The 27,255-nt window shown below is 41.5% G+C and overlaps 8 protein-coding genes across 8 annotated transcripts; 4 read left to right on the plus strand and 4 right to left on the minus strand.

Annotated features, from left to right (window-relative positions):
- Positions 1 to 168: 168 nt before the first annotated feature.
- Positions 169 to 1,208, minus strand: LOC106927741 (olfactory receptor 8G17-like). The gene has a single exon (XM_015003501.2). The coding sequence runs from the start codon at positions 1,182 to 1,184 to the stop codon at positions 240 to 242; it is 945 nt and encodes a 314-aa protein (XP_014858987.2). The 5' UTR covers positions 1,185 to 1,208; the 3' UTR covers positions 169 to 239.
- Positions 1,209 to 1,629: 421 nt separating this feature from the next.
- On the plus strand, positions 1,630 to 3,738 carry LOC106927742 (olfactory receptor 52D1-like). Its single transcript, XM_015003502.2, has 2 exons — positions 1,630 to 2,390; positions 2,493 to 3,738. The coding sequence occupies exon 2, from the start codon at positions 2,497 to 2,499 to the stop codon at positions 3,436 to 3,438; it is 942 nt and encodes a 313-aa protein (XP_014858988.2). The 5' UTR covers positions 1,630 to 2,390; positions 2,493 to 2,496; the 3' UTR covers positions 3,439 to 3,738.
- Positions 3,739 to 6,230: 2,492 nt separating this feature from the next.
- LOC106927730 (olfactory receptor 8G17-like) lies at positions 6,231 to 7,392 on the minus strand. Its single transcript, XM_015003485.2, has one exon. It carries the CDS (start codon positions 7,384 to 7,386, stop codon positions 6,445 to 6,447), a length of 942 nt encoding a protein of 313 aa, XP_014858971.2. The 5' UTR covers positions 7,387 to 7,392; the 3' UTR covers positions 6,231 to 6,444.
- A 2,340-nt stretch (positions 7,393 to 9,732) lies between these two features.
- On the minus strand, positions 9,733 to 10,680 carry LOC106927722 (olfactory receptor 8G17-like). Its single transcript, XM_015003477.2, has one exon. The coding sequence runs from the start codon at positions 10,678 to 10,680 to the stop codon at positions 9,733 to 9,735; it is 948 nt and encodes a 315-aa protein (XP_014858963.1).
- A 1,741-nt stretch (positions 10,681 to 12,421) lies between these two features.
- LOC106927729 (olfactory receptor 52D1-like) lies at positions 12,422 to 13,369 on the plus strand. Its single transcript, XM_015003484.2, has one exon. It carries the CDS (start codon positions 12,422 to 12,424, stop codon positions 13,367 to 13,369), a length of 948 nt encoding a protein of 315 aa, XP_014858970.1.
- A 3,691-nt stretch (positions 13,370 to 17,060) lies between these two features.
- LOC106927727 (olfactory receptor 52N2-like) lies at positions 17,061 to 18,032 on the plus strand. Its single transcript, XM_015003481.2, has one exon. The coding sequence runs from the start codon at positions 17,061 to 17,063 to the stop codon at positions 18,030 to 18,032; it is 972 nt and encodes a 323-aa protein (XP_014858967.2).
- Positions 18,033 to 21,554: 3,522 nt separating this feature from the next.
- Positions 21,555 to 22,502, plus strand: LOC106927720 (olfactory receptor 52K1-like). The gene has a single exon (XM_015003475.2). It carries the CDS (start codon positions 21,555 to 21,557, stop codon positions 22,500 to 22,502), a length of 948 nt encoding a protein of 315 aa, XP_014858961.2.
- A 3,333-nt stretch (positions 22,503 to 25,835) lies between these two features.
- LOC106927719 (olfactory receptor 8G17-like) lies at positions 25,836 to 26,972 on the minus strand. The gene is made up of 2 exons (XM_088012638.1): positions 26,905 to 26,972; positions 25,836 to 26,784 (listed from the first exon to the last, which is right to left on the minus strand). Exons 1-2 carry the CDS (start codon positions 26,970 to 26,972, stop codon positions 25,836 to 25,838), a joined length of 1,017 nt encoding a protein of 338 aa, XP_087868764.1.
- Between the last annotated feature and the right edge of the window lie 283 nt (positions 26,973 to 27,255).

Consider the following 27,255-nt stretch of genomic DNA (forward strand, 5'->3'; position numbering starts at 1 on the left):
ATTTAAGAGTATTAAATTTGAAAATTTAATAATAATAATAATAATAATTATTATTATTATTAATAATAATAATAATAATAATAATAATAATAATAATAATAATAATAATAATAATAATAATAATTATTATTATTATTATTGTAATTTTTGATAGATTGTGGAGTTTCTGCCTGTGATGTGGATGGATGAACAGAATCAATTCTCTCATGAACAGATGGCGCTGTCGGGTTCTGTTGGACTCAGACAGATGACTGGACCTTTCTGGGCTGAAACCACCCGGTCAGAACCTTTTTCACCTCGTTGGACTGAACTCCATAGATGATGGGGTTCAGGCTGCAGGGGATGATGTGGTACAAGATGATGGCCAGCTTCCTCTCCTCTACGTACTGCGGGAAGCGGTGCAGAGCGATGCTCACCTTCCCGCTGGTGAACATAATGACATAGACGATGAGGTGTGTGCTGCAGGTCCGTAAGGCTTTGCTGTTGAGGGATTTGCAGCGGCGGCTCAGACACACGGCCGTGATCTTGGCGTAGGTGATGACCATGCTGCCCACCGACGCCACCGACAGAACCACGGTGAAGGTCAGGCCGTAGATGTTATTGATCACCACGCTCTCACAGGACAGTTTGAACAGTGAGGCGTTGTCACAATACGGGTTGGTGATCAGAGTCCTGCAGCGGCTCAACCGGACCGTCAAACCTAGCAGAATCCCGACCAGAACCAAGGCCGACCCCCAGGCAGAGACGGTCAGCTTCACCACCATCCTGTTGGTCATTATCACAGAGTAACGCAGAGGATTACAGATGGCAACATATCTGTCGAAGGCCATGATCATCAGCACCGTTTGCGTTGAGGTGCCGAACGTGTGGACCAGGAAAGCCTGAACCACGCACTGATGGTACCCGATGAGGCGCTCAGCCGGCGGCCTCAGGATGTCTGACATGACGCGAGGCATTACGAGACAATTTCCTAAAATATCATTGAATGCCAGGTTGCAGAACAGCAGAAACATGGGCTGATGGAGGTTTCTGTCAACTAAGATCAAGAGGATCATGCCAGCATTGGTGACCAGAACAAACAGGAAGGAGAAGAAGAAGAAGAAGAACAAAGGGAGCCTGGAGGACCTGGTGACCATCAGCCCCTCCAGCTGCAGCGTAAGGCTGTTGAAGGTGGAGTTTTCCATTCACCTGGAACAGAGCACACACGTTCACACACATTCAACATGTTCTCAAATAAACTCAACAGTTCAATCATCCAACTTCAGCGAAACAATAAATCTATGAGTTACAGGTTATCGTTTCATGAACCAGTTAGAGAAGCTGGTACCTGCTGGTTTCCAGTGGATCCAAACAGAGCCGACCATCTGGCAGCAGACACAGCCTGGGATCCTTTTTATATCAGAAACTATTCAACAGAGAGAGATGCATCAAAATGGTTCCCATAGAAACTGTCACAACATAGAGTTACCATGTAGAGGAAAACAACAACTTCATCAGACTCGAGGTTCAGTCTCACTATCATCTGCGATTCTAAAACAATAAACGTCATCATATCGTTCCGGTTATGCTGTGTGCTCTTTTGAAAGGTGAGGCTCTGTTGTGGTAGCCATGTTTGCCCTGAAGGGGGTGTATTCCTCGTGCTGGAGACTGTAAGAAGGGAAGTTTGTGATCAAACTGAGATGAGTTCCCGCACACCAGAGCTATTTCGACTTTTATTGTCCTACTGGACACGTCTGAAACTCACACCCCACATGCAACACACTACTGAATGATGTAAAGCATCAAAATGGAGCAGTCGCAGCCAATCTGCTGCACTCTGTTTACGGCAGTAAAGATGGCCGCCGCAGCGCTCTATTTATGGCAGTAAAGATGGCTGTCATCTCTGATGGATTGTAAAGTTTCTGAGAGCGACAGCACAGTCAGCAGCTGGTCGGCAGATGAAGGAAGCTGATAAAAGCTAACAGCTAACAGCAACGGCCTTTAGTGGAGCACTGACTGTAGTTTCTGAGCCGGTTTTGATCCGGTTCTGTTTGGATGTGGACCCGGACCAGGAGCGGTCGGTTGGGATGTGATGCGTTCACTGATTCAGACCGCTTTCATCGCTTCATTATCAGATTGACCGTCTTTCTTCTGCTGCTGTCTTACAGTAACAACAGAAAAGTCGGATAAAATGCGACATGACTGCAGACTCTTTGAAAACATATGAAATAATTATTTAACATTTAATTAAGTACAGTTGAGCAATGATGCAACCTTCTTGGTTGATTTCTGTTGCTATTACCACAGAGTTGCCGTTGCCACTCTAATGAATGGGCGTCTTATAAAACTGACAGAGCTGGAGGTCTGTCGCTACTTTGTCCAGTAAATCAAGAGGAAGGAAGAAAACTCTGGTAATATTTACAGTTTTTAATTTCATTTAATTAAATTGTTCCAAGAACTTCATGCTTGTGATGATGGGTCCTCTTGTCTCTTATTTGGTACTTATTTTTCAGACTGATGGAAAATTTCACATTCAACAGCTTCACTCTGCAGATGGAAGGGATAAAAGTGACTCCAACGTCGATGTACCCTCTCTTTTTCTTCTTCCTCTCCATCTACCTATTCATAATGATATCTAATGTGGGGATTGTGATCCTCATTTGCATGGACAGAAGCCTCCATCAGCCCATGTACCTGCTCTTCTGTAACCTGCCGTTTAACGACATTCTTGGTAACTCCTACATGGTGCCCCGCCTGATGTCGGACATCTTGCTGCCGCCAGCTGAGCGCCTCATCAGTTACTATGAGTGTGTTGTTCAGGCTTTCTGTTCTCACATTTTTGGCACTGCTTCCCACACCGTGCTGATAATCATGGCCTTCGACAGATATGTTGCCATCTGTAATCCTCTGCGTTACTCTGTAATAATGACCAACAGGATGGTGGTGAAGCTGACCGTCTCTGCCTGGGGGTCGGCCTTTGTTCTGGTCGGGATTCTGCTGGGTTTGACGGTCCGGCTGAGCCGCTGCAGAACTCTGATCACCAACCCGTACTGTGACAACGCCTCACTGTTCAAGCTGTCCTGTGAGAGCGTGGTGATCAATAACATCTACGGCCTGACCTTCACCGTGGTTCTGCTGACAGCCTCCATCGGCAGCATCGTCCTCACCTACGCCCGGATCACCATGGTCTGTCTGACCAGCAGGAACAAATCTGTGAACAGCAAAGCCCTGAAGACCTGCAGCACACACCTCTTCATCTACATGATCATGTTTGTGTGTGGAAAGTTTCACATTGTGGTCCATCGCTTCCCTCAGTTCGTAGACCAAAGGAAGCTGGTAGCCATCTTGTTCCACATCGTCCCCGGCAGCCTGAACCCCATCATCTACGGAGCTCAGTCCAAAGAGATCAAGAAACTCCTGTCAAGGTTGTTCCGGTCCAGACAGGTTCTGTCATCATGATGACGGACATCCAAACATCAAATCACGTTCTAATTCCGTTTTCAAACATTTCTTACATTTATTTTATATTTTCTGTATTCAGATGTTTTAAACATCTGATCCAGACAAATATTACAATCTTCTGCTGTCATTGCACGAAGTTGAATTTTGTTCATAAATATTCATGTTAAAGTCTTTGAAAATACTAATAGGAAATGATGTTTTTGATCATAAGCTAATTTATTTTCTTGGATATACAAGAAAATTATGTAGAAAATGTGATTTCAAAATAAAGTTCCTAATTGATGAACACAAAACAAAGGAACAGTCCTTGTTCTCTGATTCGTTAACAGAAAGTTCATGAAGGGTAATTTTTCAATCAGCTTATTTTTTTTTTTGTTGCTTTATTGTCTTATTTTTTGGATTAACTGACAATGGTGTCATGTGTCCCTAAACCAGTTCTTCATTTCATAATTAAGATCTAATTTATTTGGCTATGTGCATTACTGGTGGATGGTTTTCATTTATACAGAACTGTTTTTGTAAATCAGACTTATTTGACTGATTTAGATGTACATTTCTGCCTCCAAACTCCGCAAAGCCCTGCTGAAGATCTAAATATTTGGTTCTAGATGGTCCAACATCATCTCTGATTCTGTCTTCTCTTAACTCAACCCTCAGGTTTTAGACATTATTCAGTTGCAAGGTCAGAAATAGCCATAGAAGAAGTTTGATTATGTTTTGGATTATAAACCTGCTGAAAACCCAGTGATGAACCATGGAGGTCACCAGATTAGTGTTGAGGATTTTCCGGTTCATGTTTAAAACATGGAAGCATTTTGTTGAACAAAGAGGCGTCTCTTTCTTGTGGCCGACACACTCAACGCTAAATCTAACAAAACATCCATTTATTTCTCTTTGGCCAAATCTGGCATCAACCATCAGAGCCCAAACTTCAAGCAGAACTTTATTTATATGGTCCAGTTCTGGTCTGTGTTGCTGGGCCACTTCTCAAACTAAAGAGTTTGGTTGGAGTCGGCTGCTTCCTGCAACATAACTCTTCCTGCATCCTTCAGCACGGCCCAATAAGAACTGTGATGTAAAAAGTCCAGTGGAGTAAATTCTGTTGGGCCAAAAACCAAAACATTCCCCCATGATTCTGAGGTCATTCACTCCACTTATAATTCACCATATTCTGATTGTTATTCGCTATTGGTTAGGTTAGTGTGGGACACACTATAAGGCCAAGTATATTGGGTTACCTGAATTCACACACTGAAACTGGATGCCATCGTTAATACAGTTAATATAAAGGGTTTAATTTGGTTGGCCAACCCTGAAGCAACTTTAGCATCCTCAGCTTCGTCCACTCGCTTTAGGGCAGAGTGTCAGTCTGACTCACAGTCTCTGGTTTAATTCATCCTAAATGTTTTCTGCCATATTGCCAGGGCATGGGGGGGAATGTTTTATGAATTAGACCGCAGAACTAAAAATGACTCGACTCTATAGGGTCACACCCAGACAAGGAAATTTATAAATCCAGCAAAAATACCACAACACACCAACTGAGTAAAAAAAACAACTTTACGTCAATCCATATGTTTAGCAGTTTTGATGAATTAAGAACAGGATGGAGAAAATAGTAGTAAATATGGAGATCTTCATATACAGATGCATTGAACTGGAAGGCAGCAGCAGCATGCAATGGCTAACATGTTTGGTAGTTGGCAGGTGAAACCGATGGTTTCTTTTGAGAGACCATTGGTTTTTAGCTGCCTCCATGGTTGAGAACCATATCTGCCTTCAAAGAAAACATTTCAAGCCTATTGTTCCCTAAAATGTTCTCACTAACCAAGTGGTAACAGAGCAGCCATTTGGTTAGTGAGCCAGAAAACTCCAACTGAGAGAGAGAGACCAAACCGAGTGGCAACGATGCTTTCAGACCCACATTTCCTTCTGAAAGAATTTAAGATTAGCAGAGCTTTCAGCTCTTCTCCCTGGATTAGGAAACTTGCTCCAAGTATGAAACGTCCACTAGACATTAAGAAGATAACTGGGCATAATGTAGCATTAGTGCTAACATGGCTTAGCATGGCGATTGTAATTCTGTTCAATTTGCACACTCTGAACTTAGTAAAAGAGCTTTTGGTTTGCAGGATGACTAAAAAAATTGCAAAGTTGATTTCATCGAACCCTCTTGAATCAAAATTAAATCCTTCAGGTAAATTCCATAAAATGCAACTCTTTCCTTTATATTCCTTGTAATCTTGATCAGTTTTTAATGCATTTTTGGGCTTAAAGTTAAAGTTTTGATTTCAGTCACTTTTATGTCACTGACATAAGTAATGGCATTCATTTGTTAAGAAGAAATGGTTTGTCATTGTGAATGTTATTGTCATTTAATTAAATCTATCATTAGTTCATTTAGGTGCCAACTGGATGTCGATACAGTCAATTATATTGGTTATTTCCTAGTTTACTGGTCCTGCAGGCATATAATTATTAATTAAATGGATAATTATGTTGATAGTTCATGACCACAACTCCACATAGCTGAGGTAACAACATGCCTCAACAGATGAGTCAATCTGCAGGAAGAATGAAATACTAGATGAGGAGAAAATGAACTGATTGTTTCACAAAATGAATAATTTATTAAATAAAAAAAACTTTGTGAAAGAAAATAATTTTATTGACTTAAAACTGTTGAAGACCAGATGTTAAAATACCTTCAATTATTTTAAAGTATACCTGACTGCAAAGAGTACTACAAATATAAAGATGTGGACTTATGCACATTGTTAAATTTAAACACAAACATTCATTGTGAGTAAGTGCTTCAAACGTAAGAAACATAATTAAAACGAACTAAAACATGATTTGATTAATGGCAGAGATTCCTTTGAAATAATTTTCTGCTTTTCAGAAACTGGGGACAATTCATCTTAAAATGTTTATCTTTAAATTTTTCCACAGAGAGCAAACAAAAACAAACAAACAAACAAACAAAAAAACAGATTTGAGACATTATGATGACAGAACCTTTCTGGAGTAAAACAGCTTGGACAAGAACCGTTTCATCTCTCTGGACTGAACGCCGTAGATGATGGGGTTCAGGCTGCCGGGGACGATATGAAACAGAATAAGACACACTTTCCGGTATTCTGAGTATTCAGGGAAACGATGCAGCGCAATGTTCATTTTCCCAAAAACAAACATGATCATGTAGACAAAGAGGTGTGTGCTGCAGGTCTTCAAGGCTTTACTGTTCAGAGACTTGCTCTTACTGGTCAGACAGACAACAGTGATCCTGGTGTAGGTGACAATGATGCTGCCGATGGAGGCTGTCAAGAGGACCACAGTGAAGGTCAGGCCGTAGATGTTATTAATAACCACACTCTCACACGACAGCTTGAACAATGAGGCGTTGTCACAAAATGGGTTGGTGATCAGAGCCCTGCACCGGCTCAGTCGAATGGTCAGACCCAGCAGAATCCCGATCAGAACCAAGGCCGACCCCCAGGCAGAGACGGTCAGCTTCACCACCATCCTGTTGGTCATTATCGCAGAGTAACGCAGAGGATTACAGATGGCAACATATCTGTCGAAGGCCATGATCATCAGCACGGTGTGGGACGTGGTGCCGAACAAGTGGGAACAGAAAGCCTGAACAACACACTCATAGTAACTGATGAGGCGCTCAGCCGGCGGCTGGAGGATGTCCATCAACACACGAGGCAACATGACAGAGTTTCCCAGAATATCATTAAAAGGCAGGTTGCAAAACAGCAAATACATGGGCTGATGGAGGCTTTTATCGAGGATAATCAGAGCCACAATCCCAACGTTAGCTATCATAATGAACAGATAGACAGACAGCAACAGGAAGAATACAGGGTACATGGACGCCTCCTCCACATTTAACCCTTCAATCTGCAGCATATAGCTGTTGAAAGTGTAGTTTTCCATCGAGCTATTCAACCTCCTGACACTGCAGTGAATCGCAACATCTTTCTTCACATATAAAAGGTATAGAAGCAGGTGACAGGTGGAAATGGGAAGTCCTAACCAACAGGTGGCCATGGAGACAATCAGATCTTTCAAAGCTCTTAACTTTTTCTGTGTTAAGACTCATTAAGACTCACTGTTAAGACTGTCCACCATTTCAAGTCATGATATCAATGAGATTTAGCCTATTTTCCTTCATATTAAATACTCAAGGTGCCTTGCTCAGATTAGAAGTTTCATTCACTTCTTTGTGGATGCAGTAGAACCGGTCCTGCTCCTGAGCTCAGATCAAATTATTTATGGTCAAAGCTCAACCATGGCTGGGAAGGAAAACTTATTCAGTTAGGAAGCAGCAACACCACTGAAATCCTTAATCTATGCTGTCCTTAAACTAATCAGGCCTGATTCATTTCTAGCCAACGACTGGAGACGTGCCAGAGAACTGAATCCAAACAAGTAAATTCCCCTTGAAGCCTTCTTGGAGTAAGGCCAAAAAAGCAACCTGTTCTCTGAAAGGTGGGTGAAAATATGACATCCACTCAGAGATTGTGGTTGAAAATGAGTGGCCAGGAGTCACTTCCTGAATAGAAACCTCTCATCACTAAAGCCAAAGAGCAGCCAGGGACAGGCAGCCTCGTCTTCCAGAAACTGCACAGGCCTCCAGCAGACAGATACCAGTCACACTCAATGGGCAGCCATATTGCTACAAAGAGGCAGGTCCAACCTGGTTCCAAAAGAGTCTGCAATGTGCGGTCTCTTTTGGAATCCAGTAATTATGTTAGTTTGTTGAGTTTGAAGGTTGGACAGAAGTGGCAAGAGGCCTCAAAGGCCAGATAAATGTTAAATGGCTCTCAGATCAGATTCTGACCCTTGGCAGTGTGCAGGCTGCGTACACTCAATGTATTTTATCGGGGGGACTGCATGTGTCAGGTCAGCAAAGACGAGAAGTTTCTAGGTGCAGCAGAAGCTGATATATTTCTTTAAGAATCAAATATCTTGTAAGATATATCGTAATGAGCCTGAATTTTTGACCAGGCTGCAAGTTACAGTGGGAGGTGGGCAGGGCTTCTGAATGTTGCCTGGGACATCTGGGACAAGCATGGGACTTCTGGGAACAACAATGGGATGTATCAGATGTGTCCACTGTGATTCCATGTGTCAGTGATATTTGGCCTTCATTTTCTGCAGTTATAATGTATGATGAATGTCCAAAATGCTCCAATTTCTGGACAACTGTCATTAGAATTAGTGTTAGGCAAATGTCCTAGGTTTCCCAGACCAGTGTGAGCTATCCCTCCCTCCGCTAGAAATTTGATTCCTGGAATCAAAATTGGGGATAAGAAGTATTGGAAAGTACCTCCTGGGGGCTTACCTGTACCGCCAATTGAATCTGGATAAGCACACTTAAGCCGAGCCTCAGACCCATCAATCCAGAGTTAGAGAACTCCACGGCCCTGCTTAGGTAAAACTTTGTGGGACATTTACCTGACATTTTCCTAATTCAAAAGTAGGGCAAAAGTTTCATTGGGCCAGTCTTATCCAGGAACATGTGCCACAGGGTAAACCTTGAACATTTTCCCAATATAACCTGTGGGAAAGCTTTCATCAATTTGCAGTAAACCAACCAAGGTATTAGTTGTACTTGAATTCCAGAGACGAGGCTTCCCTGGAAACATACATATCAGGATGGTTGTAGAACAAGGGAATGTTTTTATTTGTGGAAGTCAGTGAAAAAATATCAGTCATAGCAATGAACATGTCATCTGACAGACGTTTACTGTACAGAACCTTCTATGTCCCTCAGTAGGCGAACAGGAAGGGATTTGCAACCTGAAGATGATCAATTGTATATCTGGGTCCACTACAGTTTACATTTCTTTGGTTGTCTTGACAAATTTAAGACTAAAATCTGAACTTGTACTAACCTCAATTTTAACATATTTTAAACTTTGACTTTCATACAGTATATAAATATAACTGTATTGTAGTCTGAAGACATTGTAGACATATTTTGGCTAAAAAAAATACTCAAAATATACTCAGAATATTTCCTTACCTTCAAGCATGCATGACTTTTTCTCGTTGGTCAATAAAGTTGTTTTTACAACTCTATATACATTTCTATATTCAATAAACTAAACCCCTCCAGAAATGCCAGAGCCTAAATTTTCTGAAACTCCCAACTAGTAAGGGTTTCTCTGTCTCTCTCCGTTTTCTTTTTTTACACACAAACATTTCATTGTCAAATATTTTAAACCTAATGAGTCACACTCAGCTTTCAGAATTTAAAACAAATTTCACACATTATTATGATGATGACAGAAACTTTCTGGAGAAGAACAGTTTGGACAGGAACCGTTTCATCTCTTTGGACTGAACGCCGTAGATGATGGGGTTCAGGCTGCCGGGGACGATATGAAACAGAATAACACACACTTTCCTGTACTCTGAGTATTCAGGGAAACGATGCAACACAATGTTCATTTTCCCAAAAACAAACATGATCATGTAGACAAAGAGGTGTGTGCTGCAGGTCTTCAAGGCTTTACTGTTCAGAGACTTGCTCTTACTGGTCAGACACACAACAGTGATCCTGGTGTAGGTGACAATGATGCTGCCGATGGAGGCTGTCAAGAGGACCACAGTGAAGGTCAGGCCGTAGATGTTATTAACAACCACGCTCTCACACGACAGCTTGAACAATGAGGCGTTGTCACAGTAAGTATTTGCAATGAAAGTCCTACACCGGTTCAGACGGATGGTCAGGCCCAGCAGAATCCCGATCAGAACCAAGGCCGACCCCCAGGCAGAGACGGTCAGCTTCACCACCATCCTGTTGGTCATTATCGCAGAGTAACGCAGAGGATTACAGATGGCAACATATCTGTCAAAGGCCATGATCATCAGCACGGTGTGGGACGTGGTGCCGAACAAGTGGGAACAGAAAGCCTGAACAACACACTCATAGTAACTGATGAGGCGCTCAGCCGGCGGCTGGAGGATGTCCATCAACACACGAGGCAACATGACAGAGTTTCCCAGAATATCATTAAAAGGCAGGTTGCAAAACAGCAAATACATGGGCTGATGGAGGCTTTTATCGAGGATAATCAGAGCCACAATCCCAACGTTAGCTATCATAATGAACAGATAGACAGACAGCAACAGGAAGAATACAGGGTACATGGACGCCTCCTCCACATTTAACCCTTCAATCTGCAGCATATAGCTGTTGAAAGTGTAGTTTTCAATCATTACTAGATGCAAAAACCAATGAGCAGCAATCACTGTTGAAAGGTGTGAAATTTGTTAAATCTTTTTACAGAAAGCTGTAGGACCGAATGAGTTTGCAGTCAAAGTCTATCAGAGAAGCTCAGTAATTTAATGTCCAGATTATACCTTTAGTTTCTCCTGACTTTCTATAATGATGTTCACTTGCTATCTAACTGGCACTGCAGAAAATCCCAGCATCCTTCCCCAGTTTATAATGATGGATTCAGGGGAGCTGTGGAAAGGGGAAGTCCCAACGTGGAGGTGGTGATCCAGGAAGTTCTACCTCTTTGAGATTCCTCTTGTCCCATATGACTGAACCTCCCACAGTTAAGGTAAAAAATAATCACCAAGAGAGGTTGAAAATGAAAGTTCATCCCAGATCCAGACTGGCCCAGGAGAGTTACTTATGCTCCTGTCCTTAGTCGTCAGATGTCAGTGGTCATCCGGTCTGGAAGATCATTGTCCATGATGACAATAGTCATCTGGGACTCCCAGATCCAGACTGGTAGATTATGGCTAACATAACCTGTTTTGACAGATTTCAGGAAAAACCTCTCAAATTTCTCCAGAAGAGCAGAATCCTCTGTAAAGTTGTGATTCTGTGCAAAGGCTTCAAGCTCCATTGCCTCTGGTAGAACTGCTTAAGACAATGAGATGAGCAGCAAGGTTGGTTTTGTTTTACACACGCACTGAGCAGCCACTCCATTAGGTAAACATTAATATTTCTGTGTTGGACATGGTTTGCCACCTAAACTGTTGATTTGCTGCAACTTTATCAAGTGCACATGATTCAAATAGTCTGAGATGACCCTGTGTTTGGTTCTGGTTCTGAGGAGCCAGAAGACCTCAGAGGTCTGTGGTGCTGAGTCATTCAGGATTTATAAACTAACAACAATCTATTCTCTCGGTGGAAGGACTTTAGAACTGGGGTGTTGTGCTCCATCTTCCTGGTTTCAGTTGGAACGCCAGCTGCAGTTGCAGCTGTTGGTTTTTGTAGGCAGACGTGCCTACAAAACTGCAGTGACATCTGCAGTGTCATTGGACAGTTGCATTGACTCTGTTGCAGTCATCAGTTCAACTAAAGATAAACGCCTGGATGAGTTTCTTCACATTTTGCTGGAACATTTGTTGCTTAACCGTGGAAATGTTCTTCAGGTGATGGAAGGCCGACTTTGTAACTGTCTTTATTACATCAGTCCATGATTCATCAGTTGATTCTAAATCTGTATTAGTTATATTTAGGAAAAAGAAACATTCGCCCTGGTGGCATTCAACACCATTTTCACCATTCATTAAGTTTAAAAATTGTCAGAATTAAGTGAGCATTGCTAGGTTAAATGGAGCGCCACCTTTGACTCAACACAAGATTATTGGCGTGGCCTGCGTGTTTTAGTCTCCATGACTACTAGCATGTTGTTACAGCTCTACTCTCAGATGAATAGACAAATGTATATAAAAATCAGCCAAGACAGACCTCTCCTACCAGACAATCAAGGTGGTTCAACTTTGCAAGCCTAAGAAGGTTAGAAATCCCAGGTAAATGTTGGGGTTATACTCAAACATTTGGAATGTATTTCCTACATCAATCTACATTTGGTGTCTGTGTTTCTAAACCAACAAATAAGTTTGTTCTTTCTGAAAGATGTCTTTATTTATTCTTTTATAATTACTTTACGTGGTACAAGAAGAAATCTTGACGTTCTCATTTGATCTTTCTTTCAGGATGATGGAAAATGAAACCTTTAATAGTGTGACCCTCCAGCTGGAGGGGTTAAAGGTCATAGAGACATCAGTGTACCCTGTCTTTTTGTTTTTCCTCTTCTCCTATCTATTCATAATGATACTGAACATTGCGATTATAGTCCTGGTTTGGATTGATAAAAGCCTCCATCAGCCCATGTATTTGTTGTTCTGTAACCTTCCAGTTAATGACATCTTTGGGAATTCAACTGTTTTGCCCCGTTTGCTGTCGGACCTCCTGAAGCCTCAGTCAGAGTTGATAATTGGGTATTATGAGTGTGTCGTTCAGGCGTTCTGCACCCACATGTTTGGCACCACGTCCCACACCGTGCTGATGATCATGGCCTTCGACAGATATGTTGCCATCTGTAATCCTCTGCGTTACTCTGTGATAATGACCAACAGGATGGTGGTGAAGCTGACCATCTCTGCCTGGGGGTCAGCCTTGGTTCTGGTCGGGATTCTGCTGGGTTTGACTGTCCGTTTGAACCGCTGCAGAACTCTGATCACCAACCCGTACTGTGACAACGCCTCACTGTTCAAGCTGTCATGTGAGAACGTGGTGATCAATAACATCTACGGCCTGACCTTCACCGTGGTTCTGCTGACAGCCTCCATCGGCAGCATCGTCCTCACCTACGCCCGGATCACCATGGTCTGTCTGACCAGCAGGAACAAGTCTCTGAACAGCAAAGCCCTGAAGACCTGCAGCACACACCTGGTGGTGTATCTTGTCATGCTTTTCTGTGGCATACTGATCATCGTGTTGCATCGTTTCCCTCAGTACTCGGACCAGAGGAAAATGTCCGCCATCTTGTTTCACATCATCCCCTGCAGCCTGAATCCCATCATTTATGGAGTTCAGTCCAAAGAAATAAAAAGATTCCTCTCTCATGCTTTCAGATCTAGAAAAGTTTTATCTTCATCTTGAAAAAATAATATTTTATGGTTGACAAAAGTTATCTAATAGATTTGAGAAATTAAATATTTTCTTTAAATGCAAACAGCTGTTTGTTTTATTCTTATGACCCAACATTTAATAATCTAAAGGACACACTGAATTTAAATACCTGAATAGTTTTGTGTGTGTGTGTGTGTGTGTGTGTGTGTGTGTAGGTGTGTGTGTGTGTGTGTGTGTGTGTGTAGGTGTGTGCGCACGCGTGTGCGTGTGTGTGGGTGTGTGTGTGTGCGTGTTTGTGTGAGTGTGTGTGTTTGTTTGTGTGTGTGTTTCTTATATAATACAGAACTTTAATTGGTCATTTTTATGTTTACATGATGTAAAGTTGCCTTTTTATCTCGGGACAATTTTTTGTCATATTTCAATATCTATGATTAAAGAATAAAGATTTTAGAGGCTTGCATTTGTCTTTCTGTAGCCTAAAATCACAGTTTAAAACCAATTTGAAGTAATTTCATGTATTTTTCTCAATTAAATACCAACAATTGTTCATATCTTTGGCCTTTGGTTTCATTCAAAAGTTTCATTCTAAACATAAAGTGTCTCTGAAAACTTCTTCCTGTTGAAGCTAAAACACATTCAGTTGGACAGTTTGTGTCCAGAGAGTCGAACTTTGTTTCAGGGGTTCAGAGGACACAACGCCCCCTGGTGAGCAACAGGTTTCATCAGTGTGTTTTGAACAGAACAAAGTGTTGAAGTTTCCAGAACAAAGAAAATCATTAATGACTCCCAGTGTGAGCTGTTCCATAAAAACACAGTTTCTGATAATTAACCCAGAGGGAGGAAACACTAATAGATGTTTATTAGAGTTCAGACAATAACCTGATTACAACAACTGTTGATGAAAGATCTCCTCTGGGATCTTCAAACTGTGAAAAACTTTAACTTATTTTGTTAGACTTATCTCATACAACAAACCAGAACATTTACCAAAGCCTCAGTCTGAAAGCACAGACCTTGTAGGTTTTCACCTTTTGCCAGCTCTTCAATAAATTACAGTTAAACAAACAAAACAATAAACATATCAAATAATTTCAGGGGCCTAAATCCTGAGAGACATGCGACCGTCGACATGTGAAAACACAGAGAGACATCAGACCAAAGTGTCCGCAGAGACAGAGAACCGGGTCAAATCAGTCTGTTTGAGTTCATTAGTGTCCTGGTCACTCACACACCTGGGAGATTACTGTTCCTAACTTACAAATCTAAAGCAACAGAAGGCAAAACAGTTGCCTAATATCCTATTCTCCTTTTATCAAATCTGTTTTTAAATTTCTTTTTAATTTTCTGGATTCAGTCCTTCACCTAAACATGTCAAGACGTCAGTAAATGTCTCTACGTAAAAGGGGGAAGTAGAGATCAAGAAAGGATGTGAAACAGCAGCAGGAAAAACATGGAAGGTTCCTTGAAGATTCGAGAATCACACAGAGATTTTTTTCCTGTAGATGTCAGAAAACAGGAAGGGTTTGGACTCAAAGCAGCAAACAGGAAGTGAAGCATAAAAAGTTATTCGTGAAGAGATTGAACTTTGAGGGTCTTTCACCTGACCTGTTTGTGTTCAGGGACTCAAACTGTTTCAGGTGTTTGGGGCTCAGGGGCCCACCGGTGGTTTCATTAGTCTGCGTTCCAACAACAAACAGGAAACAAACATGTTTCTGAACAACAGTGAGCATTAATGAGCGACACCATAAAAACCCAAAGGACTAACTATCAACAGTTTCTGATGATAATTAGTCCTCTGGGAGGAAACGTGACAGGAGACGTTTCTGTGGGGATTCACATGTTGTCACATATTAGCTTTTATGAAACACTCAAACTAAGTTCGAGTCATGACTAAAAGTCAGGGAAACAAATCAAAGCATAAATCAAAATCTAAGAAAGTTTGTCATGTAAATTTGTAAGAAGACAAAGTGCTAAAAGAGAAAGTTTTCAGTCTGTCTTAAAACAAATACAATTTAAATAAAGACAGTAATAATTCAGTTTCAGGAAAGAAAAAGAGTAACCAACCAGTTGCCTCTGAGTGTTGACAAATTAATGATTATTTCAAAAAGCACCTGTCTGGTTGAGACTGAAAAACACAGTGAAAATGGGTCATCACTGGATCTTTAAGCAGAATGAAGATCAAAATAAAACCAAACCAATACAGGAACATCCTGCTTGGTCATCCTGTGTTTAAGAGTAGAAACCATCGAAGAGGATCCAGAGCTCTGGACGATCTCCAGACGACTCCGGCTCAAAAGATCTCCAATTCATCTGGGATCCCAAAAACACACAAACACTAGGGAGCCTGCATAGCACCATAATGAGACAAAGAGTCCCTGTCCATCGTCCCCTGAACACCTCAGTGTCTAATTCAATTATCTCACTGGTCACAGTGGAAAGCAAGATATTTCTGAGGTCCTCATTACTTTCAATAGACCAACATAAACTTCTTCAGTGCAGCATCAGAAGAGTCATTGGGGGACATCCTGGACAGGTCTCCAGTCCCCCACAGGATTGCCAACTATGCGCACACTCACACCAATCCAGTTAACCTAACAGTCATGTTTTAGGATTGGGAGAATCCTGGAGTACCTAGAGAGAACCCACATCTTCACAGGGAGAATGTGCCACCTCCATGCAGAGCGACCCCCTGCCAGGATTCGAACCCAGGATCTTCCTGTGCTTCCAGATGTAAAGACCACCTCTGTGGTCTTTACAACACAAACAAACAATCACTGGATTGAATAAATGAGTGACTAGACAAGTCAAAGGCCAGATTAGAGGAGAGGTCAAACCAGGGCACACTTACGGGTGAGCTGTGCCCAAGATGAGCAATAATGTTCAAACCCAAATGTCATGAACTCTGAGGGCAGGAACACCACAAAGAATATCACAGAAAAACTAACCAATCCAAAATACTGCAATAAAAACAAACTGATCAGCAAACATGAGTGACTGATGGGATGAGCAGAAGGCCAAACCCAGCTGCTGCAACGGGGACATAAAGATTGGAATAGATTGTTGAATCCTTCAGGCTCTGTTAATCACTGACCAGCTAACAGACTAAAGCATGACACACTTCCATATTAGCAAAAATAGATCCGCAACTCTGGAACAAACTAAATTTATGGCAAAGCTGCAACAAGTATAAAGAGATGAATAAATTGTGAGTGTGAGGAAGGTCTGAACTGAAATTATGTCAAAGTCCTGTATCCAGTTTGGTGATGCTTCAATGCTCTGGGGTGATTTACGCAAAAACTGCAGGTTCCACATCAAAGACTGAACAGAAGAAGCCAGAATGAAGAGAAACAGGATTTCAAAAGTGTGAATGGCTTCAGCATTGTCTTTCCATTATGAAGTAAGTTCATGTTAAAGTTTATGGAAGAACATGAGTGGCGTGACGTATGTTGCCAGGTGTTTTGGGGTGGATGGTGTGTTGACAGTCTTCCCCTCCCCGACTTGTTTAGTTTTACTCTGAAGACTTTCCCCCACTGATGATCCAGCTCTTTATAAAACTGAGACTGAAGCTGCTGTTTCCTTTCAGACAGTCGGGTCTCTGAACAGAATGAAGGGAAATAACAGGTAAATGATTATAGTTGTGTTATGAACCCGTAAGCTGGCCTTCATGATGTGGATGCTTGTAGTTGTTTAATTTGTTTGGGAATTATCTCTGCATATAAAAATGTCCTCCTACTTTTTCTACAGGTTGATGGAAAACTATACCTTTAACAGCCTTACTCTCCAGATAGAAGGGTTGGAGGTCACAGAGACATTTCTGTACCCTGTGTTTTTCTTCTTCCTCTTCTCTTACCTGGGAATAATGTTGCTGAATGTGGGGATTGTGATCCTCATTTGCATGGACAGAAGCCTCCATCAGCCCATGTACCTGCTCTTCTGTAACCTGCCGCTTAACGACATTCTAGGCGTCTCCTACATGGTTCCCCGCCTGATGTCGGACATCTTGCTGCCGCCGGCTGAGCGCCTCATCAGTTACTACGAGTGTGTTGTTCAGGCTTTCTGTTCCCACATGTTAGGCACCACGTCCCACACCGTGCTGATGATCATGGCCTTCGACAGATATGTTGCCATCTGTAATCCACTGCGTTACTCTGTGATAATGACCAACAGTATGGTGGCGAAACTGACCGTCTCTGCCTGGGGGTCGGGCTTTGTTCTGGTCGGGATTCTGCTGGGTTTGACGGTCCGGCTGAACCGCTGCAGGACTCTGATCACCAACCCATTTTGTGACAACGTCTCACTGTTCAAGCTGTCCTGTGAGAGCGTGGTGATCAATAACATCTACGGCCTGACCTTCACCGTGGTTCTGTTCACCTCATCCATTGGCAGCATCCTCTTCACCTACACCAGGATCACCATGGTCTGTCTGACCAGCAGGAAGAAGTCGATAAACACTAAAGCCCTGAAGACCTGCAGCACACACCTGGTTGTGTATCTTATCATGCTTTTCTGTGGTATTCTTATTATAGCTATGCATCGTTTCCCTCAGTACTCAGACCAGAGGAAAATTTCTGCCATCTTGATCCATATCATTCCCAGCAGCCTCAATCCCATCATTTACGGAGTTCAGTCAAAAGAAATCAAGAAATTCCTGTCCAGGTTTTTCCAGTCTAGGAAGATTTTTTCTTGGTCTTAAAAACCAATATGTGTTCAGGGAGTTAATCCAGGATGACTCTACAGTAGAGGTGTCCCGATTTATTGGCCCTGATTTCCTTAATCCTAGGAGATTGGCAACAGGCAGGTACTTACATGAGAAGCCGATCTTATCCTCTGACCTTATCTATCTCAGCAAAGGTATAGAGAGCGACTTTCCCTTATTGCTCTCTCATGAGAGAGGTCAGGTCTGCATGTTTGCAGTTAATAATCTGAACTCTGAACTGACCTCTGCTTCTCAGAGCTTCTTCTCTGTGTCCACCCATAACAGGCATCCTAGTTAAGAAACACTTTAGGCTTTTTTTTTTTCTTTTTTTTTACCAGCAGCATGTTACAAAAACCCAGTTAGTTTCAAGTTCTTTGGTCAAATTTGTGAAAAATCCTCAAGCTAACTGTTTGAAAGAAAACATAATATTACCTCCAACAAAATGATTTCTTAAGAAGCTTTCACATCTCGTTGTATGGTTAGAAGATGGTTAGAAGAAAACACGGTGGAGACTCTGGAGTGGCCTAGTCAAAACCAAGGCCTCTTCACATCTGATCCCCAGCAACCTGGCAGAGGTGGCCCAGTTTAGTAGGAAGAATGGGGAAAACTCAGCAGCCCGACTGATTCTCTGCTGGAGCGGCAGCCAGAGGTGCCAATGCAAAATACTGACTGGAAAGGAGGGAACACTTATGCAATGCCTTATTTTACGTAGAATATTATCAGTTCACTATCATTATTTCAGAAGGTTTTGCTTTGACAATTAAAGCTGCTGCATGTAACTTTTTCTTTTAAAAATATTTGTTAAACTAGTCTGAGCAGGATTGATGTATTTTTGTGACTAGGAGCTCAGGGAGGAGGTGGAAGAACTAAATGTTTTCACAGATTGTCTTGTGTGTGACGTTTAAAAAAATATGTAAAGAAATTATTTTTCATAAAAGTTTCATACTGCGGCTTTAAGGCTGCAGTGTTGTTGTTAAGTTTCTTATAAAACCAACAAATTTTGTTGATCATGACTGATTTACAAAACAAATAAAATAATAAAACACCCAAGGGAGTGAATACTTTTCACAGGCGCTGCTTACCAAAAACATCTTCTTCTAAAACGTTTGTGAAACATGATTCACAGGTTCTGACGACAAAACTTCAACCATGATTTTCTCATGGAGGAAAGGTTTGATATGTGATCATCACCAAGATAAAGACGATGGCCCTGGTTCTGATGGTGTTGGGTCTGGTTCTGGTTGTGGCCTCCTGGGACAGTCCAACTGAACGGGTGACAGTTGGTATAAATGTCCACAGTGAATGTCTCCCAAAGTGGCTGCAGTTCCTCTGAGATCTCTCTAACTCCCTGTCAGGCCTCAGGCGGATCTTTGGGTCTCACCTGGGTCTTCACCAGTCAGGAGGGCCAGAATGAGTCTCAGGTTTGAACTGAGCCAACCTGCTGATTGGTCTGTCGTCCAGGTACTCGGCTGCTCAGTCAGCTCAATCTTCCCCTTGTTGTGGCTCATATAACGTTACATCTCCTCGTGAGTTCAGACAATAGTTTCAACATTCTTAATCGCTCACAGTTTGTCTATGAGGAAATACTGCAGCTTTTTTACTGCCATTTTTAAAGCTTTTGTTCTTTTGCTATGCTGCCCCCTTTTGGTGATCTTAAGCAAATGCTTATTTCCTTGTCTGTGACACAAATCTCTTTACAACCTGCAGCCTGGTGGAGACTTTAGAGCCAAAGTCATTGATGTTTCCAGTTACTGGTGCAGTTAGACTCATTGAAATGTTCAGTGACATCACTCTGTAAAATAATTATTCTCCCTGTATTAGTGATGGCCTAATACAGGGTATAATCTTTGCCTAGTTGAAAAATAATAAATCTTGAGGAATGTACAGAGATCTCTTTCAGATGAAACCCATGACACTGATTGGTTTATATAATTTAACACATATTTATTCCCAAATATTTCCCTAAAACATTTTGAAATCGGACATCTTCATAAAGTCAGTTTATCATCAGCTGTCACTGATGATGGGACAGGAAGTGTCTCTGCTGCGGCAGATACAGGCATGTGAAGCTGCTTTTATTTTGAAACATTCCTGTGTCTGGATCTGGAAACAACTTGTTGTTGTTTACATTCAGTGATGATGCTTCACCCACGTATAAGAACGTTGCTATAAATCTGAAGACTGAGCTGAGGAGTCAGTGGAGGAGGTTTCAGTCAACAGAGGTGAGCATCGGACTGAATATCTGCTGATTCAGACTTTTACTGTGTTTGACATAAAGCCTGTCCCTGTTGCTGGCAGCGCTCTCTTTACAGATTATATATTTCTGTACTGACAATACTGCAGTGATAATAGGTAGTGTTGTCTACCTATGTTCATCCTCATTAACATTTTAAGAGGAACAAAGAGTAAAGAAACTGACATCTGGAGTTTGGAGCAGAAATAGATCCATTTCTGACATTGGTGTCAGATTTTAGGCGTGACATTTTCCAGGATGCTGAGTGAAAACTACCTGAAGGAAAACCCAGCTGTGATCTGATGAATCTGCTGTCAGGTTGTTGTAACACCAGATCATCACCTGATTTACCTTCAACATTTTCATGTTTTTACTCTCTAGTGATGAGGAAGATGTTCTGAAGTGTTTTTGTTTTGGATTAAGCTTCACATTTATCATCACATCTGGTCTCTTTACTAAACTCACTTTCTAATGACTAACTTTACACAAAGCAGAGATTAATGTTCATGTCCTGATTATGTATGGTTAGATTAACTGAACTTTGACAATACCTCCTGTGAAATACTGAAACTGCCACTGCTTTGCCTCATATCATGCTTTATTTGTAGCTTTTATTGAAGCAGGTATTCCTCACTGAGACTTAATTATTTTAAGAGACACACAGTTTGATAACAGTGCATGTTATGCAGCGTGTGAAAAGGTGAGGCGGTGTTCTGGTTTCAGTTTGTCTCGTTTGATGCGTTCTGGTTCTGAATGGAGCTTGTGTTTTGGATCAAGTGTGTGAAATGAGCAGGGCTCTGCAGCTTCATGTTGCTTTTCAGTAATTAACTCAGGATCTGAAAATAAGATCTAAAATCTTTGAGTTCCCTCAAGTTTTCAGGTACGACTCGCAAAGTAATTTCAAATCGGGACAAGCTGTTGGTTTCATCTTCAGGTTCAAGCAACCGGAGCTGAGTGTGTTGTTAGCAGTGCCATCGCTTTGGAGTAAGTGTTACTATGATTGGGTCACTGCTGGGATACGTGAGGTGCAGGTGTGGCACATTAGATTAGTTTATCACATGCACACTTACGCTCGGTACAGTAATTCACCAAACTGACATTTTTATTTGTAAAGTGCCTCCAGACAACATTTATGTTAAATTGGTGTTATGTAAATACACTGAATGGAACTAAATTAATGTAAATTACTGTGATGGCGAAGGCTGAGATGTATCAGGTTAGAGACTGACTGCTTTTGACATTAATTGGTGATTTTGTTCTCTAGGCATCATTAAATCCTATCCTTTATGGAAAACACAACTTTAGATCCAGACCTCTTGCTGCTGGAGGGGTTAAAGGTCACACCTCATTCCTCTGTCCCAGCCTTCATCCTGCTGCTCCTCATCTATGTCTTTGTGATGCTGTCCAACGTGAGCCTGGTGACCATCATCGCCCTGCAGAGGAGCCTCCACCAGCCCATGTTCCTGCTGTTCTGCAGCATGGGTGCCAACGATGTGCTTGGTGCCTCCACCATCATCCCCCCCGTGCTGAGCACCGTCTTCACACCGACCGCGCAGAGGTACATCCGCTACAGCAGCTGCGTCCTGCAGGCTTTCTTTGCCCACTTCCACGCCAGCGTCATCCACACCGTTCTTATGATCATGGCCTTCGACCGCTACGTGGCCGTCTGCAAGCCGCTGCACTACGCCACCATCATGACCAGCCGGATGGTGGTGAAGCTGTCCGTGTGGGCCTGGGCGGTGTGCTTGTTGCTGGTGCTGGTGCTGGTGGGGCTCAGCGTCCGCCTGTCCCGCTGCCGGGCGGTTGTACTCAACCCGTTCTGCGACAACCCCTCGCTATTCAAGCTGTCCTGTGACAGCATCCTGGTCAACAACATCTACGGCCTGGCCTACACCGTGGTCCTGCTGGGCTCGTCGCTCGGCAGCATCACGCTCACCTACCTGCGGATCGCCATGGTGTGCCTCACCAACCGCAGCAGGACAAACAGCACCCGGGCGCTGCAGACATGCAGCACCCACCTCGTCCTCTACATCATCACCTTCCTGTCAGGAGCCCTCATCATCGTTCTTCATCGATTCCCTGAATTATCAGACCAGAGGAAGATGGCTTCCATCTTGTTCCATGTTATTCCTCCGGCTATGAACGCCGTCATCTACGGACTGCAGATCAAAGCTGTCCGCCAGAAGATTTTCATCCTGTTTACCAAGAATACAATGGCAGATATGAAGGGATAAAATGAAAAAGTACTCAAATGTATCCTGAAACATGATCATCTGTTAATATTCACACTATATTTAACTTTTATTCCTAAATGTTCATCTAACAGGTTTTTCAGAACCTGTTCATGAACTGAATTTGAGTTTAATCTACAGACGGAAACATCCAGGAGATCTGCAGTTTATTCAGACATATTTATACTTTTGTGTTCATTACTGTTTTATTAAGTATTATGAACAAGTTTTCACATTCAGGGCTGTGAAAAAAGAAACAAAGGTAATGCAAAGAGAAACAGAATACAGTTTTCAAATTATGATTGTTATTTATTAGGCAAACTATGACGAGAATACACAGCTATGTAACATATATTATAAACAACTAAAACTATAAATCAGCCTGATTAATAAAAACTTTATCTAATGAAATTATAAAAGTTTAGAATTTGAAATATATCAAGAACGTGAAGATCAGTTTCCTGGTTTGTATTTTGTTATGCAATTCTGGATGTTTCACTTTTTTGATAAAATTACACTATTTTAATTCATTAGGAACAGATTTAGTTAAACATAAGAAACTTAAAGAGATTTAATTGAGCAGAATAACCCTAAAAATAAATCCTACCAGACTGAACTTATTTAAAATCTCAATTATATCAAATAATGCAAAAAGACTCACTAATCTAAGAGACATAGCAACATGCAAACAGTTTTATTGTTTTATCTGAAGCACAAAGAGTTTGAAAAGGTCAGTTGGAAAATTATATAAGCTGCCCTTTATGAATCTGGATTTAATTTCCTGTTATGAATCAGAATATTGTTTCACTCAGTCGACGCCTGAATAAAAAAAACATTACATTTGTTAAATTTAGGGGAGTCCACTGTCACCATCACTATCCACCATGATTATGGTATCAACAACAACAACAACAACAACAACAACAATAATAATAATAATAATAATAATAATAATAATAATAATAATAATAATAATAATACCCAGAAAATGAGTTTATATGCTTCAATAATCTTTTTTCTTCAAAATCTAATGCAAACTTGCAGCTTTGTTTTCAGTAACTTCAAACTGCAAAGGCAATTAAATAATAGAAATATCTGTGATATCTATAAACATTACTCATAAATAAATAATATTTCTATAAATATTATTGTGGTTGTTTTTATTCACTACTCTGCCACCGGTCACTGTCTCCGTTTGACTCTGGAAGGCTGACTATTTATCATTTCTGTAACAGTAAAAAAATAGGAGGAAAACTGATCAGATTTTTCATCCCTCAGCAGAAGGAGGAAAAAAAGGATCATGAAGCCATTAAAAATCAGGAGTCTGGATTTTTCCTTTCAAATTCTAACATTTTCTGAATAAACTGAACATGAATTGTAATATTTCTGTCCAGCTTCCCGGTGTAACTCTATGACTGCTGGCTGCATGATGTCGGAGAAACTGCAGGAACAAACCATTTGTTTGCAGCTGGAATGTGCAAAACAAAACGTCATTAAAGCAGTAGCACACACCCAGTCCTGGACACTCTGACACTTTAAATATGTATAATAGAAACACACTGGTGCTGGCTCGTTAAGCTAATGCTAATTGGTTTAGTCACTGAGCGCAAATCCCATAGCTTTTCCAACTACCAACCAGAATTAGGTCAATATGATTATCAGTCCCTCCAGGAAGTTAAGATGGAGACTATTTATGCAAATTCACTCAGCCTTTGTAAATTTTGCGCAAACTTGCAACTTTTCTGCAAATTTAGTTTAATCACTTTAAACTTTTTCTGTATTTCTTTCTCATCTGACCAGTCACTGAAACTTGACCAATACCTTAGTCCCTTTCTACTTTAGCTTGCTGTTTCACAACGTCTCTTGAAAGCCAGAAAGATGAGAGTGTGTGTGATGCTATATGGGGGAATTTTACTCCCATAATCCAAGAGTGCACATGTTCAGTCTGAAAGCAGGACTGACACATACTAGTTAAACACAGCTTATAAAAGTATTTAAACCCATCTACCTTCTTCTACCACCAACCTGACTGGATTTTATGTTACAAACACAAAGCAGAGAAAAAACTCGAGGAGTGGAAGGAACATCATACACAGTTTCCAAGAGTTTTAATAATTGATTTAACCTCATTTAGATTAAAATCCCTGGACATCATCCAGTCCAGCCACCAGCTGCAAGCTGTTCCTGACTTACTGTAAGTACAGTAATTACATTAATATCTGTTGGATCAAACATCTTACTTGATGACTGAGTGAAAATAAGCAGCAACAAGTAAAGAACATGTCTTTTTTTTTCTGCACATAGAAAAGGAAAGGAATCTACATTTCTTTTGGTTGGAGAATGAAGGCGAGTCTTTAAGATGAAGAAGGTCTGACTGAACCGATTAACATCAATTTGTTCTAAATATTTGTCACATGGGTTTCTGTGCTGCAGGTTTGGAATAACGGTGCCCATATTCTGTTTAGCAGCAGATATATCTTAATGAAAACACAAAACCATCTTTAAAGCATGCTTTTATTGTGAAAAATTAATGAAATATTAAAATATTGTTTTTCTTAGCCTTAATTTCAAAAAGTTGGAATTTTCTATTTCACCTTACATTGAAAACAAAACTCTGCACTTATGAGTCAGCTCAACATTACTGTAAATCTGTTCATCATAATTCACAGCAGAGCAGAATGCAAACAGCTGATCAGCATCATCACCTTATCTAAGCACAGCGGTGGAGGGCTCATGCTACGGGCTTGTTTGCAGCTGCAGGAACGTTGCAGGCATCGAGTCAATCATGAACTCCTCCTGATCCAAAAGAAGCTTAGAGAGACTAAAACAAAGGAACAATACTTTGTCTTTGGACTTCAGAAAAGTGTTTCAGGTGCATCAGGAAGCAGTTTGCCCTCCAGGTCCGGTTGATCTCAGCTCATTGATGAAACCATCAAATAACATGGAGTTCAACTCAAACGCAGTTAGAAAATAACCTAAAGTGTTTTCTGACAAAGTGCAGAATAAACTTGATATTGTTTGTCTGGAGCTACTCATTGGTTGAAATGTGACAATAAAATAGTTCAGACGTCCAGGTTTTCTTTTCATTATTTCAAAGACGATGGCTGTCTTGTTGTGAATCAGAAGCAAAGTGTTAAAAATCACTAAAACCTTCTCTGAACTCAAACTGAATCAGCTAATCAATAACTCAGTTAAGGAAATGAACAAACATATGGTTGCTATAAGAATGATATTTTTTTTGTACTAATCTCTGGTTTAACTTTGGAGCTTCCAAAAATAAAATATCTTTAGTTATTTCTGTGAAAGGAAAGTGCTTTCAGATAGTGTAAGATGTCTTTAAGGTGACATCAAAACTTTATTGGAGTAAAACGTCCTAGAAAAATATTTCTGAATCTCTTTGGACTGCATGCCATAAATGACGGGATTCAAGGCACCAGGAACAATGTGGAACAAAAGAGTTGCAATTTTCTTTTCCTCTGCGTACTGAGGGAAGCGCTGCAGGATAATGATGATCATTCCACTGAGAAACATGATCAGATAAACCAGCAGGTGTGTGCTGCAGGTTTTCAGAGCTCTCCTGTTCAGAGTTGCGCTCTTGCTGGTCAGACAGACGACGGTGATCTTGGTGTAAGTTACCACCATGCTGCCGATGGAGGCGGTGAACAGAACCACGGTGAAGCTCAGGCCGTACGCGTTATTGATGAAAACATCCTCACACGAGAGCAGAAACAACGAGGCGTTGTTACAGTACAGGCTTCTCATGAAAGTCCTGCAGCGGCTCAGCCGGACCGTCAGACCCAGCAGGACCCCGACCAGAACCAGCGCCGCTCCCCAGGCACCAACCGTCAGCTTCATCACCATCCTGTTGGTCATTATGGCAGAGTAACGCAGGGGGTTGCCGATGGCCACATACCTGTCGAAGGCCATGGCCATCAGCACCGTGTGGCAGGTGGTGTTGAACATGTGGATGATGAAGGCCTGGAGGACGCACTCGTAGTAACCGACGAGGCGGTCCGCGGGCGGCCGCAGGACGTCCAGCAGCACGCGGGGCAACACGACAGAGTTCCCCAAAACATCGTTGGCCGATAAGCTACAGAGCAGGAGATACATGGGCTGGTGAAGGCTCTTATCCAGAAAAACCAGGACAGCCACCCCAACGTTTGCAACAATGATAAACACAAAGGAGAGAAGAATGGAGAGAAACGCAGCGTATCTAGATCCACCGGAGACATTTAAACTCTCCAGCTGCAGCGTGAGGCTGTTGTAGACGAAGCCTTCCTCCGACCTGGAAGGAAAGTTTATGGATGATTCGAACTGTTCAACACCAAACATCTGCAAACATCACACAGTGAACGCTCCAATCTGACAATATGAACTTTTACATAAATGTTGGGAAAATAATTACTTGTTATTCATGATGATCCTCCAGTCTTTATGATCATGTGTGTCTGTGTTACAGCTGAAGGTTTCCATCATAAAACTTCTTTAAACTGATTTTACTGTCAGTGCCTCAAATCACACAAAAATAACACATGTGGATAGAAACTGCACTAATAAAAACATTTAATAATCGACTCATGAAGAAAAACATGAATTTGCCCCGGATCTTCCTGACATGTCTTCCTTCTCTTCCTGTCAGGAATCATTTAAGCTTTAAAAAGGCTCAGAGGGAGCTGCTCTTCACGTCACCACAGAGTATTATGGGATGCATCGTGAGGAATGAACCCTGCCAACCAATCGCTCCGTGTTAACCTTG

Source organism: Poecilia mexicana, unplaced genomic scaffold (assembly GCF_051168715.1).
Source record: "Poecilia mexicana isolate PSO_F unplaced genomic scaffold, ASM5116871v1 scaffold_14, whole genome shotgun sequence".
In the NCBI taxonomy this organism is placed as follows: domain Eukaryota; kingdom Metazoa; phylum Chordata; class Actinopteri; order Cyprinodontiformes; family Poeciliidae; genus Poecilia; species Poecilia mexicana.

Excerpts from the sequence above, each read along its gene's own strand:
- LOC106927719 (XM_088012638.1), bottom strand. The coding sequence starts at position 26,972 with ATGGAAACCTTCAGCTGTAACACAGACACACATGATCATAAAGACTGG. Across the intron at positions 26,785-26,904 it reads AGGATCATCATGAATAACAA|GTCGGAGGAAGGCTTCGTCT; the intron begins GTAATTATTTTC and ends CTTTCCTTCCAG.
- LOC106927741 (XM_015003501.2), bottom strand. The coding sequence starts at position 1,184 with ATGGAAAACTCCACCTTCAACAGCCTTACGCTGCAGCTGGAGGGGCTG.
- LOC106927727 (XM_015003481.2), top strand. The coding sequence starts at position 17,061 with ATGTCCTCCTACTTTTTCTACAGGTTGATGGAAAACTATACCTTTAAC.
- LOC106927730 (XM_015003485.2), bottom strand. The coding sequence starts at position 7,386 with ATGGAAAACTACACTTTCAACAGCTATATGCTGCAGATTGAAGGGTTA.
- LOC106927729 (XM_015003484.2), top strand. The coding sequence starts at position 12,422 with ATGATGGAAAATGAAACCTTTAATAGTGTGACCCTCCAGCTGGAGGGG.
- LOC106927742 (XM_015003502.2), top strand. The coding sequence starts at position 2,497 with ATGGAAAATTTCACATTCAACAGCTTCACTCTGCAGATGGAAGGGATA.
- LOC106927720 (XM_015003475.2), top strand. The coding sequence starts at position 21,555 with ATGGAAAACACAACTTTAGATCCAGACCTCTTGCTGCTGGAGGGGTTA.
- LOC106927722 (XM_015003477.2), bottom strand. The coding sequence starts at position 10,680 with ATGATTGAAAACTACACTTTCAACAGCTATATGCTGCAGATTGAAGGG.